Here is a 16,811-nt window from a genome sequence, read left to right as displayed (position 1 = left end):
CATCAGAGTCGGGGATGAAATTAAAATCACTCAATTTCTTTCTCCATACAAGGAGCAGATCAATTTCCGGAGACTGGGACGTGATATTTTCCTGCCATTGGGCTTTCTCATCTTTGGCACAGCACCCTGACTGGCTGCCAGCGGGGGGCCCGGGCCTGACTGCACGCCTCGCCGGAGAACAGTTACTTCTGCTGCGGCGAGTTTATTTGCGCCTCGCTATAAGAATTGCCATCATTTACCCTTCCCCAACACCTCCCAAAAAGAAAAGAAATTGACAAGAGGGGAAGCGAGGCAAGACTGAGAGAGGCGAAATTGATTCTTTTTGATACATGCTGTATGGGGGACATTAGGTACCCCTCGTTTGATGATCTATTTTAAGAAATTAACTGAATACATTTTTGCCTAAAGTAATGTATAGGCCTTTTGGAGGCCTTCTGCTGTTGTTCATATCAAGAGCTCGCTGCAGCATGCAGAGGTTAACCTGTGTATTATGCTGGGTTTTAGGAGAAGCCAATTAATCAAGCAGCTGTACAGGAATAATAACTCACTTTAAATAAATCAGTAACTCAGCATGTGTTAAGCATGACGAAGTTAAGGACATCTTGATGAACTTGTGGAGCATAAAAAACGGAGAGATGGTGGCACCCAACTTTTCAGGCTGCTGACACGTTTGCCTCCATTGCAGTCTAAACACTTAATCTTTAGAATAAACTACTAAAGGTAGGTTACAACAAATTTAGGACTGGGGGGGGACTAAACTGAAAACTCTACTAATAGATTTCTGTGTGTAGATGTTTGTTTTGCAGGACGTGAGGATATGCATGACACCATTGTTTGCACAAGCAGTCCCAGGGTCACCACAATCTGACCACTATAACAGACTAATATTGTGTCTGTATACACTGTCATGTATAGGCTGCTTATTTATTCTTACTTCCTTATAGCCTATAATAATATAATACTAGCTATAATTAGTTGATGATAATCTAGCATCTTCTCCCTTTATCAATATGCTAAAATGTTCTGATAGGATTACAGTTGCCTTTGAAACCATAACCGGAGATACAGTCTTTCTTTCCATCGTGAACTGTATTAAATAGGTCCTATTTGTTACCTGTATGTTGCATTTTAAATGCAGTCTTGGTTCTTGTTTGTCTTGGCAGTGATACTGGTCCTTGTTTGCGCACTTTTTGCCCATCCGACCCCGTCCTTAAAACTTTGCATGAGACCCTGCTGTTGCGTCACAGAGCCTGTCAAGGCCTAATTAAACCCAGATTGAGAAAGAGCATAAATCCAGCCCCCTTTTCCAAGTAGTTTATATACTGGCATGCACGCGCCCTGCAGTGGATTTTGGTCCAAGGGAATTGCAAGTTAATTTGTAACCACTGAGACACTTCAGGACGCTACAGGAAAGTTTTAACACACAGCACAATGGCTGGGTTCAAGGTAAGGCAGCGTTTACTCTATTTAACATTATTTTTAATAATACGATCGCGCCATCATTAACTATAACAGAAGCAGACTGGCTAGCTGAAGGGCGGCGTTGCCTTCCACCAATCAGAGTGGTGCATTCAGCAGCTGCCCAGCTGTGGTCTGAGACGCCTCGACAGCTTCACAGAACAATAATATTTCAGCGGAAAAGCCTCGTGTCAATAAAAAAAACATTTTACATACATGTATTTTAGTAACGGCCATTAAAAGTTAAAGTTCCAAACCTCCAAACCATTTAGTGCAGCATGGGCTCTCAGTGTAGGCTACATTCATTATTTCACTGGTTTGTCGATGCAAAAGCATTCTTATAATGTCTAAGGCGTTAGTGGAGTGTTGTGTCAGCTCGTTGGCATACGTTTTCACTCAAAACGTGACTAAATGACTTCTGACCTGATTATGACTGACAGTTCATTTTAACCTTTTTGCCAAATGTTGTTGATGTTTTTGCCCGTCTTGCTACTCTTAGTTGATTCAAACATTACATAAAATGTTTTCTTGAGGAACAAACTGGAGACTCAAAAACGCTTTTACGCACGCACCAAACACGCATGAACGCGCACATATGGAACCCATATGCCTGTGAGCGTGCTTTTTTGCAGACCAATAATGACTCAGCAAGATTTCTTTACATTGTGCCAAGTTTCTCTGTTGTAGGGGAAGACATAGTTCAGCCATAGTTGCTTGTGATCAGTGCCAGTGCAGTGCAGAAGTGTAATGATCCTATCATAATTGAAAATATTGATCAAAAAGTACTGTGGATAATTACTCTGTCGCTGTATCACAATAACACAAATAATGGATGACTGCAAGGGGGAAATTTGGCATAACCGCAGTTTGTTTTTATCATAGATCTAATGTGAATCAATATGACAACAATTAACAAAAAGACAAGCCTTAATGACAAGCCTTCCAATTTAATTATAACCAGCATGAACACATTTATCCTGCATTACAATGAAGCCGCATGGTGTTTACATGTGATTTTTTATTTTATTTTTCACTTTAACTTGGCTTGACTTGAATGTCTCTTGCAGTACATGAGCGGTTTTGGGAACGAGTTCTCTTCTGAAGACCCTCGCTGTCCTGGATCTTTACCTGAGGGACAGGTAACACACACATCCACAAAAACGCATTGGGATCATTATTTATTTACTAATTTTGCTAAACTGTTTTGCTTAGTGAATTGCATTGGAACATCATTGGAGTTAGGAAGTGTGACTCTTTCATAATCAGCTTCAGCTTGCCTTTCTTCCTCACATCTATTGAGTCATTCTTAATCATTTGACTAACTGGCCTTATGTGACTGCAAAAGAAAAAAAATCAAACAATATATTGTGCTTCAGACAGACCTGTCTTAACACACTGTATTCTCTACAGAACAATCCTCAGGTCTGTCCCTACGGCCTCTATGCTGAGCAGCTCTCTGGCTCTGCCTTCACATGCCCGCGGCCAGCCAATAAGAGGAGGTATGTCTGTTCCTGACATTTAAATCAGCTCACTTGCCACTATAAGACCAAAATGAAGCCATAATGAATGACTTAACATTAGTTAATTTTTTCTTTCTCCAGCTGGTTGTACCGCATCTTGCCGTCTGTCAAACATAAGCCTTTTACCGCAGTGCCCTGTGGAAACCTAACAGAGAACTGGAACGAGGTGGAACCTGACCCTAACCAGGTATATAAGGGCTCAAAAGGAAGAGTTCCTGCTAATTTTGTCTGAATCTTGTTAAGTGTCTGAAAACATGTTTTCATATTCTAAATGTTCCCTATAACACTTGTCTGCACCAATGAATTCCTTTAAATTCTCTGTATATACTGAATAAGTAGATTCTGACTCTGAGGTTTCTCTCACAGCTGCGATGGCTGCCGTTCACCATCCCCAAATCTGCAGAGAAGAAAGTGGACTTTGTGGCTGTGAGTTTTTTCCCCCCATATTATTTTTTCATTAAAGATGCTCAGTTCACTAATTGGTATGTTGCAGGGTCTGCATACTGTCTGCGGTGCCGGAGATGCCAAATCTCGCAACGGCATTGGCATCCATGTGTACGCCTGCAACACCTCCATGGTTGACAAGTGAGTGTGTATTTGTGTGCAAATATGTCTTATCATATAACAAATAGATGCATTTCCACATATCAAACATCTATATAATAGCTAATATTATGATATTATAACTATAATATTTGGGTATACTTTAAAGATAATTTCCAAGCTCTCTCTCTCTCTCTCTCTCTCTCTCTCTCTCTCTCTCTCTCTCTCTCTCTCTCTCTCTCTCTCTCTCTTTCTTGTTCCAGGTGCTTCAACAACTCAGATGGAGACTTTCTGATTGGTGAGGAAAAGGGCTGTTGGTGGTTTTCACTGTGATTCATCACGAGAACAATGATAGCTCAATCCTTGGCCCTTCTTCTCCTTCAAATTTTCTTTTCTCTGTTTGTCGCTCTAGTCCCCCAGCAGGGTAAGATCTTGATCACCACAGAGTTTGGGAAGATAATGGTCGAGCCGAACGAGATCTGTGTCCTCCAGGTGAGGTCTATGTTTTTCATTTCCCCAGTTTTCACACAGAAATGTACCACTGTGTCTGCCCTCACACCCCACTTACCATATTTTGAAAGACATGGTTTGGTACTTTTCAAAAATTACCGTAAAGATAAATAACAGTAGAAAGAGGTTTGAGCTACAGAAACCCTGACCACCAGGATGCCAGTTTTCCCAAACACATTGGTCCATGAACCCATAAGTCCCCCCAGCCTTGGTACATCCCACATGTGATTCATAACAGCTGTTCATTTCCCCTCACCACCACTTCTTATGTGTTTTTTTCCAGCAAGGGATGCGCTTCAGTGTGGATGTGTTTGGAGAAACCAGAGGCTATATACTGGAGGTGTATGGGGCCCATTTCGAACTCCCTGACCTGGGGCCCATAGGTGTGTGTCTGTGCGATGTCTCTGAGTGTGGATATGTGTTGCATATGTTCATCCTTTCTTTAAAGCTGCCACCAACCTCTTTGTGTTTGTTTCTTGCAATTACCTATAGTTGTCCAAAATATCTCAATAACTATTGAACGGATTGCCATAACATTTTGTTCAGGCATTCATGATCCCCAGAAGATGAATCCCAATGACTTAAGTGACCTGAATTTTCCTCTAGCACTACCCTGAGGTTCATATTTTGGATTTTTAAGCGAAATGTCTCAGCAACTATTGGATTGATTGTCATGAAATTTGGCACAGATGTTTATGTTTCTTTGGGATGAATTGTAATAACTTTAGTGATCCATTAACTTTTCATCTAGCGACATCAGGTGAAAATGTCTTTTTTAAATAAGGATTTTATTGGTTTTCAACAAAAACCAAATTTTGCCATCATATCAATAGCGCACAGCTAGAAATGAAGAAATTACTATAAAAATTATAAAAAGTAAAATAAATAAATGTAAATACAGTATATATATATATATATATATATATATAAATGTATCGCACCGTTGTGACGAACAGAGAGCTGAGCCAGAAGGCAAAGCTTTCGATCTACCAGTCAATTTTCGTTCCTACCCTCACTTATGGTCATGAAGGCTGGGTCATGACCGAAAGAACGAGATCCAGGGTACAAGCGGCCGAAATGGGTTTCCTCAGGAGGGTAGCTGGCGTCTCCCTTAGAGATAGGGTGAGAAGCTCAGTTATCCGTGAGGAGCTCGGAGTAGAGCCGCTGCTCCTTCACGTCGAAAGGAGCCAGTTGAGGTGGTTCGGGCATCTGGTGAGGATGCCCCCTGGGCGCCTCCCTAGGGAGGTGTTCCAGGCACGTCTAGCTGGGAGGAGGCCTCGGGGAAGACCCAGGACTAGGTGGAGGGATTATATTTCCAACCTGGCCTGGGAACGCCTCGGGATCCCCCAGTCGGAGCTGGTTAATGTGGCTCGGGAAAGGAAAGTTTGGGGGTCCCCTGCTGGAGTTGCTGCCCCCGTAACCCGACCCCGGATAAGCGGACGAAGGTTGATGGATATATATATATATATATATATATAGTATCACGGTATATAATAGTTACATATCAGTATGGAAGCAGTGATAGAAGAGAGTTTATTCTAGATGGGTGCGGCCATTGCAAGAAGCATTGGCCCCTCAGCACTAATCGAGCCAATTCCCCAGCCATGTAGTCAAGCAATGGAGAGCACATTTCATTCCTTTCAAAGATAAAATTTCAATGTGTACAATACTTTGGTTTATGACAAAAAAGCTGCAAAACAAATGGCGGTCCCATAAGCCACAGTTGTACTTTGTGTTTAGGCTTAGCAGATGTTAGCACGCAAACACGCTAAACTACAATGGTGAACATATGGATATTCATTTAACCTGCTAAACATCAGCATGTAAGCATTGTCATTGTGAGCACGGTAGCGTGCTGACGTTAGCATTAAGCTAAGTACTGCTGTGCCAAAGCAGTGTGTAGAATTTCAATGTTTTGTGTATGTGTGCATATGTATGACCATGCGTGTATGTTTTGCAGGAGCCAATGGTCTGGCCAACCCAAGGGATTTCCTGTGTCCAGTTGCTTGGTATGAGGATCGCACAGTGGCCACAGGTTACACTGTCATCAACAAGTACCAAGGAAAGCTCTTCTCCTGCCAACAGGTGTTTCTTTTGGTGATATTTCAGTTTTTGTGCATTAGTACACTCACATGTACACAGACTCATATGGCATACTTGCCCTATTACCCTATTTAGGTTTGCATACGCTTCAGTAAACACCATTGAGCCGCAACAAAACAGGAAACTGTCCAAGTGAAGCATATGATCCATTAACTGCTCCTGACGATTGAATTGCCATCCCTGATGATTTAATATCCAAGTGTTAGCTGTTATCCATTCAGCAGGTTTCCGCCTCGGCTCCCTTATGAGCCTTAATCACTCATAATTAGCTATGGCATTCTGGAGTTCCAGACTGTGTACCTGTGAAGCTTTGCTTTGTAGTAAAAACCTTTTTCCAAGTTAAGCATTCATTTCAGCATATTTCACTCGTGGAATGATCCGCCCCTCCCCAAATGTCCTGTTGGGTGCATAATTGGATCAACACATAATGTCTGAAAGGAGGTTTTTCTACTGAGACAGGGAGGAGGTGGGAGGAGAGGTTTTTTTAGAGGCAGAGGTTGTTACTGTGGAAACCATGTCAAACCACACTGTTATTATTCATTGTATAAACTACACAAGGGCAAGATATTGTCTTTTTTGTAGCAAAACAAGAAAGAATTCCATCTCTCTCGCTGCCTCTACTTGAGTATCCGTGCCCTGTTATGTGCTGGATGTCGGAGGTAGAGGCTGCTGACTGCACCTGACACTCTTTTCCTGTTGTCCACCCTTCCCCGAGCAAGGAGGGTGAGGCTACATGGGTAAGAAAATATGGTGGGGGGACGCGGGCGTCATCTCAGGGAAGATGCTGCTGCTCCCGTCTGGTCCTGCTGTTTTGTTCCCCCGCAGAGTGCTGAAATTGCTCAAATTAACTTATTATTTGCTCGACTGGGCCAATATGTTTGTGTTTTGTGTGCATGTGTGTGCAAGTGCTTGCTCTCCTCCATTTTTTCCTTCACTTCATCAAATGTAGTAGAGTTACCACAGATGAATGTCCAAGAGATGCACTGGGTTTCCTGAAGGCCTTTTGGTATGGTAGCTACAGTAAATCTGTGTGGTTAAGGCTTGCTCTTAGTGTTTATTAGTTATGTAATGTGTATGAATTTATTCACGCATGTTTGTGTATGCATGTGTGTTTCATTGTTTGTGTGTACTAGCTGTTCATGTGTGGAAGTGTACGTGAGCATGTGTGCGAGGAGAACGGAGGTCACTAAGGAGGCTGTTTGAGTTGTAATGAACTATATTGATTTTAGAGCTGCTGTTGAATGTCTTTTTCGCAGTGGCATTATCAGAACAGAGAAACTATATGAAATTGCTGTGGTTTTAACAATCAAGATAAAGAAATATCTCTGCACCCACTGTTACTGCACCCCCCCCCCATAACTGTGCCGCTCCATCAAAATGCTCAAAGTTTGGGAAAGTTTGATTGGGAAGCCAATTACCCCATAATACCTGGAGCCTATTATCACAAAGAACAGGGGGAATGAAAGAGAAGAAAGAAGCACACCCTCTTTCACAATCAACCCTTTTCATTATGACCAGTTTTTTTCTCTTTATGTCAAGAAGTAGCCTACTCTCTGGGAATTTAAGATTACAAAGACATTATTCATTATTCCTTTTTTCTTGTGAAAAGCTCAATTTAAAGTCTCTTGTGTTTACCGCTTGGGCAGACTCGTCTTATTTGTTTGGTTTTGTGCTCTGCACGTAGGATTTCTCTCCATTCAATGTGGTAGCTTGGCACGGGAACTACACACCTTACAAATACAACCTGGAGAACTTCATGGTTATCAACGCTGTGGCCTTCGATCATGCGGTGAGAGTCATGTTTAAAGACACACTCCAAAATACTACACTACTTTCCAATATATGTAAAAGAAATGTATTAATTTCTCTTTGCTTTATGCCTTTGAAGTCTCAAGTCACATACTGATCTTCCTGTAGGATCCATCTATCTTTACTGTGCTGACTGCCAAATCCACGCGACCAGGTGTGGCCATTGCTGACTTTGTCATCTTCCCCCCTCGGTGGGGTGTGGCTGACCGCACCTTCCGGCCACCATACTATCACCGTAAGACCATGATAACACACACACACACACACACACACACACACACACACACACACACACACACACACACACACACACACACACACACACACACACCTTGCTTCAACTCTAAAGTGGTTTGTTCACATTTTGCAGGGGAGGACAAGAAGACTTAAACAATGAATGAGAATACATTTTGAGAACTAGGTTGTTGAGATGTGGCTAAAATTGAATCCTTATTTGAATGGAAATGTCCAATTCTGTCTAGTGAAGCTCATTGTAGTGTATCATGAAAATAATACAAGCCAGTCAGTTCAAGTTCAAGACTGCAGGTGATAACAATCCACCTACTGTACGGCCACAGCACCTTTTGTCTGTTTTCACCACAGATATATAAGGCCATCTAGTGGAAATCAGTGCCTTTCATACAGCAAACTGTACACGGTAGTGTTGTTACAGCGCCTCCTGCTTGTCACTTTAGGTAACTGCATGAGTGAATTCATGGGTCTGATCAAAGGCCACTATGAAGCCAAAGAGGAGGGCTTCCAGCCAGGAGGGGCAAGCCTCCACAGCGCGATGACCCCACACGGCCCAGATGCTGAATGCTTTGAGAAGAACAGCGCCGCTGAGCTCCAACCTGAGAGGGTGGCTGAGGGAACCATGGTAAAATAAATATACATATAAAGCTTCAAGGTCAACTAGAGAAGCAAAATTAAAAGTTGGAAATCCAATCAGTGCCACCAGTGATTACATCCTTACATGTATTGTCTTCCCTTCCTTCAGGCTTTCATGTTTGAGTCATCCTTCAGTATGGCAGTGACCAAGTGGGGTCTACAAACATGCCAGAAACTTGACAAGAGCTACTACCAGTGCTGGGAATCTCTCCGCAGCCACTTTAATCCCAACTGGAAGCCCAGCAAAAAGTAGAACAAAGTGAGATGAAATCTGAACCAAATATCATTGTTATACAAAAGACAAAAAAAGGACCAGTTTGTGGAACTTGGCTTTCTTGTGTTGTTTGATGACATTACAGAAGGTATGATGTCATTTATTTTGACTATGATTTGAGTTGCACTATAAAGATTCATACAAAGATTTGCTGTTTGTCATGAATTATGCTGCATGAATAGTTTCTGTACATGCAACTGTACAGGTCAGTCATGCTGAACATGTATGCCTTCTGTGTGGCTCTCCTACTGTACTTTCACAGTTTGGAAATTAAATACACCATTAAATGGAAACTTTAATTTCCTGGAAAACTGAATACTAATATTAAGACTATGAGATTTGTTAAATATATAACACATTTTACCTCTTACAAATAACAAGGCAAACTTGTAAGCAATAGAAGGCAGCCTTCTCAGCTCAACACACTCCCAGGTTTTGCTGATGCAGTGGTCTGGTATGACCAGTAGCTTGTGGTGGCTAATGTTGGCAAACTTCAGATATTTCTGTAGGACAGTCACTGAGTCATTTTACTGACTTAAATACCCTTCTCTACTGTGCCACGGTTATCCATGTTATTCACCATTATCCCATAATTGTCACTTGTGGCCACAGTAGTTGTTTAGCAAGTTACATAGTCACATACAGTCTCCCTTTAAACTGGCTTACTCAAGAGCACAGCAGTGATCATTGACGATGAAGACGTGTATCTCATTTACTTTCCCTGTACACATTTTAATGTATGTGGCAAGGGATTTTAGCTGGTGATCTGTCAGTCATCAACAATGTTTTCCCTTCAACTAAAATGCAAATTCACTCTTGTTGTTTCCAAGGTGAGCCTCCCTGCCCCAGTGTCTACTGGTTAATACACCACTCTAATACTTGTTGTATTACCTGGTCTGTGAACATGTAAATTGTGCCCACCTTCACATCATGTTTTCCCCAATTTTGCCTCCACCAATCCAAACCACATGACTGTTTTTGACAATATAATTTTATTTGGTTAATAATAATTACACATGCAATGGCATCACTAGAACATAAAGGAGGTCTTTAGACATCGGCGCTCATGATGACAAACTGAACTTGCGCTCGAGGGTTCCAGCCTTAATCTGCTCCTCCTTCCTATCCTGTAAAACAGACGACAAACAGACGATGGGTTAATATAGTTTCCATGGCAACAAAGTCATATCACCCCCTTCACCTTCTGGACATTTTCTCAATTGCATGTTTTATGAGTGAGCATTTTGTGATTGTCGAGCAGTTTTTTTTCCTCACACAGAAAGAGGGACAAGAACATGATAGCCCAGCAGTGTGACAATTGCACCAAATTTTCTCTAAAATGTCTATTGGCGAGGATTTAGAAGGTGAATCTCCATGACAATGGGGAGGAAAAAAAGAAATCCAGATCAACTGCACACCTACAACGGAATAATGTGTCCCAATCATCAACTAAATATCTTTTCAGATCTATGATGCCATTCATGACCAAGTACCACATTTAGGAATTATTTTAGGCGTCAGTGTATAAGATTGGCTAATAAAACTTATTTTAGTGCTATAACATGGTACAATGACCTAGTGTTCTCATACCAATATGGTGTATATTATGCATTATATCAAATAAAGCACTGCTGTTTTGACCACCAGTTTGGCACTAAGTATTGTTAAAATAACAGCAGAAAGATGCAATGCAAAGAAGACAGCAGCAGAGATTGGAAATAAAGCTCAGACACCTGTAGCACAATGGCACTAATTGAGAAAAAGGACTTTAACCTACTGTACCAACCATTTTTGGGCATATCTTCTTGTCTTATTTCTGATTTTTGTTTCTTATATTTGGTTGTAGTCTGTCAGTCTTTCTCCTAAGGAAGGTCAGTGGGCCAAAACTGAATGGTTCTCTAAATATCAATATTTGTTACATACATTAACACGTGCTTCTGAATCTGTATTAAATAGACGTTAGTTATGCCAAAATCTGGTGGTTATTAAACCTATTGCTCAAGGAGCCACCGGTAGGTCGTGCCATTTATTAACACTGAAAATCAAGCAAGAGTGGTCAGTGCATCTTGTCTCATACCCTGTCTGTCTTGAAGACGTAGTAAAGGACGAAGAGGGGCACAACTCCAAACATGGCACCCATCAGAGATGTCTTGAAAGTGGGCTTGAAGGTTAGGTAGGGGTTAGCGCGTGCATGCACCCAGCGTGTCAGGGCAGGGTCTTCCTGTAAAGACAAAAGTATGCAATTCAATTTCAATGATCGCCCTGTATAATGGAATCATTGCAGTTGAGAAAAAGTTGAAAGTCAAAAAATTATTTACTACAAGAGTATAAAATATATAATATGATGATGATGATCATACTACAAAATTGTTGGGATACCGACCTTCTACCCTAAAGCCCTTTACTTTCATTACCAATGAAAAATCAAAACACATTAAAACAACTTTAGGAGGGACAAAGGGAGAAAACTCTGGATAAGCAACCGATAAGGGATCCCTCTGCCAAGACAGACCTTTTTCATACAGTTTTAACATGTCTTGATCAAAAATGTACAGGTTTAAATAAAAAAAATAATGATGGCTGAATTCCATATAGCTCTTTTGATTTTAAGGGTCATAGTATTGTGCATGCTGGCTCACTGTCACAGCTTAATAGGACTCTTGAATAAAGATCAAGCCACCGTTAATATTATTAGTAACACCTGTGCTTTGTCTGCTGTGCCACAGTGTGTAAAGAATAGACAGTAGTTGCCGTTGTAGTACTACAATACAGAGAAAAGCAATGACAATGACATGTATTAAGTAAATATTTAGTATGACGAGTTGACTAGTTTCATGTACGCTTGTGTGTTTGTTTCAGTATGTTAGTGTTAGATCATAGACTGTTGATATACAGTCTGTGTGTTAGATAGGACACATGAACATGCAAATGTACGAGTCTACAACTGCAACAAAATAGTTAATTGCAGTTTAACTGAAGCAGCTGGAGATGCAGTCTGCACTAGGCTCAGTTTAGTTGCCGAGTTGAAAGGGACAGGTATGTAGCAATTATCTCAACTTTTTAACTTTACTTAAAGTAACATTTTCAATTGGTGTGCATTAACTTTCTCCATGGCAACACTGTAGCATATGAAACAATTTAGAAGATATACTACAGGAAGAAACAATACACAGACAGTAGAAGCGATACTGTGACGTTAGTTTTGTCAAAAATAAAACAATGATATTAATTCCATCCACACATTAACACAACATGCACATAAACAAGCGACACTAAACTATACCAATATTCTTTAGTATTACTGGGTTCGTGAGACTTGTGTGCCCTAGGATGCTACGGTTAGCAAGTAACGTTAGCCTGAGCCATTTAAGGGTGACATTGCTCGCCAGCGGTTAGTCACTTACAATGAGCTCTTTTCTGTGCGGGTTATTGAGTTGCATCTGATACTGCCTCTTTAGATTCGCTCGTAGTGCTGCCCTGTCCTCTTCGGAACGCCGGTGATTCGGCGAAAGGTTGAAATACTCATTTGGGTCCAGTGTTTTTGGCCGACTAGCCAAGGGCGCCTCTCGGTAGTCCGCCATGATTGTTTGATGACGGATGGAAATGGGGCGAACGTGAGCTCGTGAAATCTCGCGTTGAACGTCCGACTCGTCGCCACAGCAACATCAAACTTTCTCCCGCTGCGTGTGTCTAATGAAACAATGAGCGCAAATAACAGAAATCAAGAAAAGGACGAGAGTGTTCTGTCTGAAAGCGATGATGACTTTCAGTATGAAGAAGTATATCTAGAAGATGACTGGAGTTTGACAGAAGGGGAGGAAGATTTGGAGGCAACGGTGAAAGCTATCCAAGACCGGGCAGAGGCCAGTGCTGCTGCTGCTGCTGCTGCTGCTGCTGCTGCTGCTCCCAGCCCCAACGCGACCTCCATCACACACCAAGGCGAGGCCGTGGATGACTTCTTACGCAACTTTCTCTTTCAAATGGGCATGACAGAAACCCTTGATTGTTTTCAGACTGAGTGGACCGAGATGGTGCTGAAAGGGTTGGTGGATACAGAACGGGTTGGTGTGGTACCAGAAGTGTACACTGAAAACCAGCGTCTGGACAGGGAGCTGAAAAATGCGAAGCGAGAGGGGGAGGAGTACAGACTGGCAGCCTCTGCCGGAGCTGAGACACTGGCCAAGGTCCAGAAAGACAGAGACTTCCACCGGCTAAAACATAAGCGTGTTGTCCAGGAGAAAAACAGGCTCATCGAGGAGATGAGAAAACTCAAAGTACAGTGCAACAACTACAAACCTGCAGTGAAGCGGATGAATGAAAAATACCAAGCAGTTTTAAAGCAGACCATGCTGATGACTTTGGAGATGGACAAGGCCTTTGGACAGGCAACCAGAGCTCAGCACAACATCTCCTTCTGCGGGCCTGCGGGGGAAGAAGGAGCAGCCTGGACAGGAGAGCCAAGTGGCAAAGGGACAACTCATCCAGTGATCCGACCAAGACCTCCTACATCAGCAAATAGTCCAAGGAGTCAGACTAGGGTGAAGTTAGTGAAGGCAAATGTTTGTTGAAATAAATATGAAGTCTAACAGCCTAACTTTCCTCTAGCACAGGGGTCTTCAACGTTTTTTAAGCCGAGGAACCCTTAACTGAAAGAGACGGAGCAGGCACCCCCTACTACATTGTATAAAATTTAGTTGCATATTAAACTGGGCCTACAATAACGTGTAGGGCGGTCTAGAGCCTTTACACATACCTTTTTATGGTGCCCTACAATACTAAGCTATTCAAATTTTTGTTTACATATTCATATATCATTGTGTTTTAATGTCAAACACACAGTGAATCCATAAGCTTAACTGATGGCTACCATAGTGGCTACCTTACAGGCCAGTAAGCGTATCATCAATGTTGTTGAGGTTGTTTTTTACGAATATGCCGATTTATCTTTGCTAATATGTTGGATTCATGTTGATATTTTCAGACATATTTTTTATTTTTTGGGATAAAAACGTTAAAAAAGTATTAAACAATAATTTGGCGGCCCCCCTGCAATGACTCTGAGGACCCCCCAGGGGTCGCGGGCCCCCTGTTGAAGATCACTGCTCTAGCAGGCTGTATAGTATTGAGGTACCAACACTTTCCTGATGTATTTACATTTTGTAAGACATTCTGGTGTTATTTATTTGTACTGCACTAGGTTATAGGTTATTTACTGACCATTGTCATAAATAGGCCTATGTGTGTGTGTAAGATAAGACTTTACACCCAAAACAGTACATGATTAGGCTATATAAAATAGTATGCACATATTTTATTTCATCCCCCATTTCCATTGGGATATTGACACATTGTATTACACGACATAACAGCTTTTGATTCTTCTGCCTGCATGTCAGTATAAAGTATAAAGATGTTTGATTCATTATTTTATTTATTATTTTGTTAGTTTTACCTTGATCTCATGTCCATCATGGTCTACCCAATCCTATGAGGACAGCTTTCCTTTTAGCAAAACACTCACACACTGATTTAAAAAAAAACTATTGTTATATTACATCCATATTGTTTTCATATACTACCATACCAATACCAGCCACCTGTCATTGAAGTTCAGACATGTTGCATTGTAGAATATAACCACAAGAGGGCAATCTCTGGCAAGATTTGGTTACACAACCATAGAGTGAATATCAGCTAACTGCAGCTTCAAGTTAGACTAGAGAAGGGACATTTGTAGCAGCAGGGAATCTGCTGAGCTGCACTCAAAGATAAACCAGTAAAGTACCAGTATCATTCCTGCTCATATGTGTGCTCATTTTTCCCTTTGACAACCACAGAAATGCTACCACTCAACAGCATGGGGTTTGGATGGAAAAAGCCACTACACACAGTAGGTAGGCAGTAACATTACTGAGCTAATATTGCTCTTGCAGTGAAATTACACTAGACTCCTTGTGCAAAGATCACAATCCTTATATTGGCACAGTGCTATATTACTTTCCTAAATTCTTTGCAGCTACAATTTGTTTTGTAAGAGTTTATCTGGTTGTTGTACTTTGTTTTATTACACCAGAATGTTGGAATTTAAGTAAAGCTGAACTGTCATATAACACGTTCACAGATATCTCGGTGGCTTTACAATTAGATTATGCAATACATAGATTTAACTTCTTACACAGAAGTTCTTTTTCTCCCTCTTCTCACACTTCATACTGGAGTTGTAGAGTACAGAGATGCTGAGAGAGCTCTTTGATCTGGAGAGGCCCCGGCGAAGCTACACTACGTGTGACCAAATGATTTATTGTCCTCTCAGGACCTCTAAAGCACCATCCGCTCTGCAGTTTTGAAACATTCATTTATGACTTCAAAACTCAATGTGAGACCACACTCCCAGGCCAATGAGCCTTCTCTCTCTCTCTCTCTCTCTCTCTCTCTCTCTCTCTCTCTCTCTCTCTCTCTCTCCATAATATTCTGTTTTCAGAACTGTTTTCAGCCTGAAATGAAATATTAATATATCTCTGCCCTGGCTGGCATCTGGCAGACCTGGATTTGGAGTTGAAATTTGGGAAGTTTCTGCGCTGTGTGCACAATAGCAACAAAAAGTCATTTTTTCTCCCCTATTTCTTTACTTACAGCCTGCATCCTTCACTTCCACACCCCTTTATGTCTTCCTTTCCACAAAACATTTGGTATTTTATTCTTCATCGTACATCAGTGATGCTGACTGACGTTTATGTGGATGCACTGATACACTGTGCAAAGCTTCTGACAGAGAATCGTGAGATAGAGAAGATGTGATATAGACATGGAGGCAGTTAGAGACTGAGAGATGGAACATGAATGAAAAGGCATGGAGGATTTCTATCAGCAGTCTGTGCCACAGGGGCGTAGCACCAAATTCTGGGCCCTGTAGAAAGGCATTTTCTATGGGCCCCTCCCCGCATCCACAGCTATTCATTCTAGCATCTTTTTGGGCCCTCCTCACATGAGGGCCCTGGGTACTCAGTCCCCTTTTTCCCCCCCAGTCCGACGCCCCTGCTGTGTCACCTTGCAAGACGTAATCACACCCAGTAATCAGAAGTTGTTTTGCGCTGTTTTGGTCTTTCAAAATGACTTCGACATACGAGCCTGGCTTGGAAAGTAGAAGTAGGTTTCTTTTCCGACCACAAGCTACAAGTACTTTTCTCCTTGTTCCTCACCAATGATCCCTGAAGTGGTTTGTAGACTTAGAGACAATGACCTAATGTGTTATGCATGCTCTTTGGTACTCATACTATTTCTTTGCCCAGAGATCTGCTGCCCTTGAGGAATGTAACTAAGGAATGTTATGTTCCTTACCACCCTTGTTTTCATCTACAGTACATAATTGTGCCAATTTAGAGCGTTTGTAAATTTCACAAATTAGGTCAATGAGGTATTGGCTGGAGGCAGGAGGCTCTGTATTTCCAGCCAACATTTTGTACCTCCCATGCCCATATTACTGTTTTCAGCCGGCCCGCCTCTCCCTCCCTACTTATTCCTCAGGTCTGAAGAGACATGGTTTTCTTTCACAGCCTTTATAAGAAGTTTTCAACTTTGTGGCTTCATCTTGAATACGTCAGGCTGATTGGAATTCCTCCACTGCCTGCCCGGCTCCCTGTGCTGCCCCCTCAGCTCCTCTCTCCACTGACAGCCCTGTCCACTTCACAGCCCGCAACGACCTTTGT

At 41.8% G+C, this 16,811-nt stretch overlaps 2 protein-coding genes across 2 annotated transcripts; one reads left to right on the top strand and one right to left on the bottom strand.

Moving 5' to 3' along the window:
- Positions 1-1,306: 1,306 nt before the first annotated feature.
- Positions 1,307-9,252, top strand: hgd (homogentisate 1,2-dioxygenase). Its single transcript, XM_078280914.1, has 14 exons — positions 1,307-1,446; positions 2,526-2,597; positions 2,869-2,957; positions 3,060-3,165; positions 3,345-3,404; positions 3,472-3,563; positions 3,785-3,819; positions 3,934-4,013; positions 4,315-4,414; positions 5,992-6,116; positions 7,819-7,923; positions 8,052-8,178; positions 8,639-8,820; positions 8,941-9,252. Exons 1-14 carry the CDS (start codon positions 1,432-1,434, stop codon positions 9,082-9,084), a joined length of 1,332 nt encoding a protein of 443 aa, XP_078137040.1. The 5' UTR covers positions 1,307-1,431; the 3' UTR covers positions 9,085-9,252.
- An 826-nt stretch (positions 9,253-10,078) lies between these two features.
- ndufb4 (NADH:ubiquinone oxidoreductase subunit B4) lies at positions 10,079-12,708 on the bottom strand. Its single transcript, XM_078280916.1, has 3 exons — positions 12,510-12,708; positions 11,183-11,326; positions 10,079-10,232 (listed from the first exon to the last, which is right to left on the bottom strand). Exons 1-3 carry the CDS (start codon positions 12,684-12,686, stop codon positions 10,170-10,172), a joined length of 384 nt encoding a protein of 127 aa, XP_078137042.1. The 5' UTR covers positions 12,687-12,708; the 3' UTR covers positions 10,079-10,169.
- Between the last annotated feature and the right edge of the window lie 4,103 nt (positions 12,709-16,811).

This window comes from Sander vitreus, chromosome 22 (genome assembly GCF_031162955.1).
Source record: "Sander vitreus isolate 19-12246 chromosome 22, sanVit1, whole genome shotgun sequence".
NCBI lineage: Eukaryota > Metazoa > Chordata > Actinopteri > Perciformes > Percidae > Sander > Sander vitreus.
Note: the sequence above shows the minus strand (reverse complement) of the source record. Positions and strands in the feature narration are given on the sequence as shown.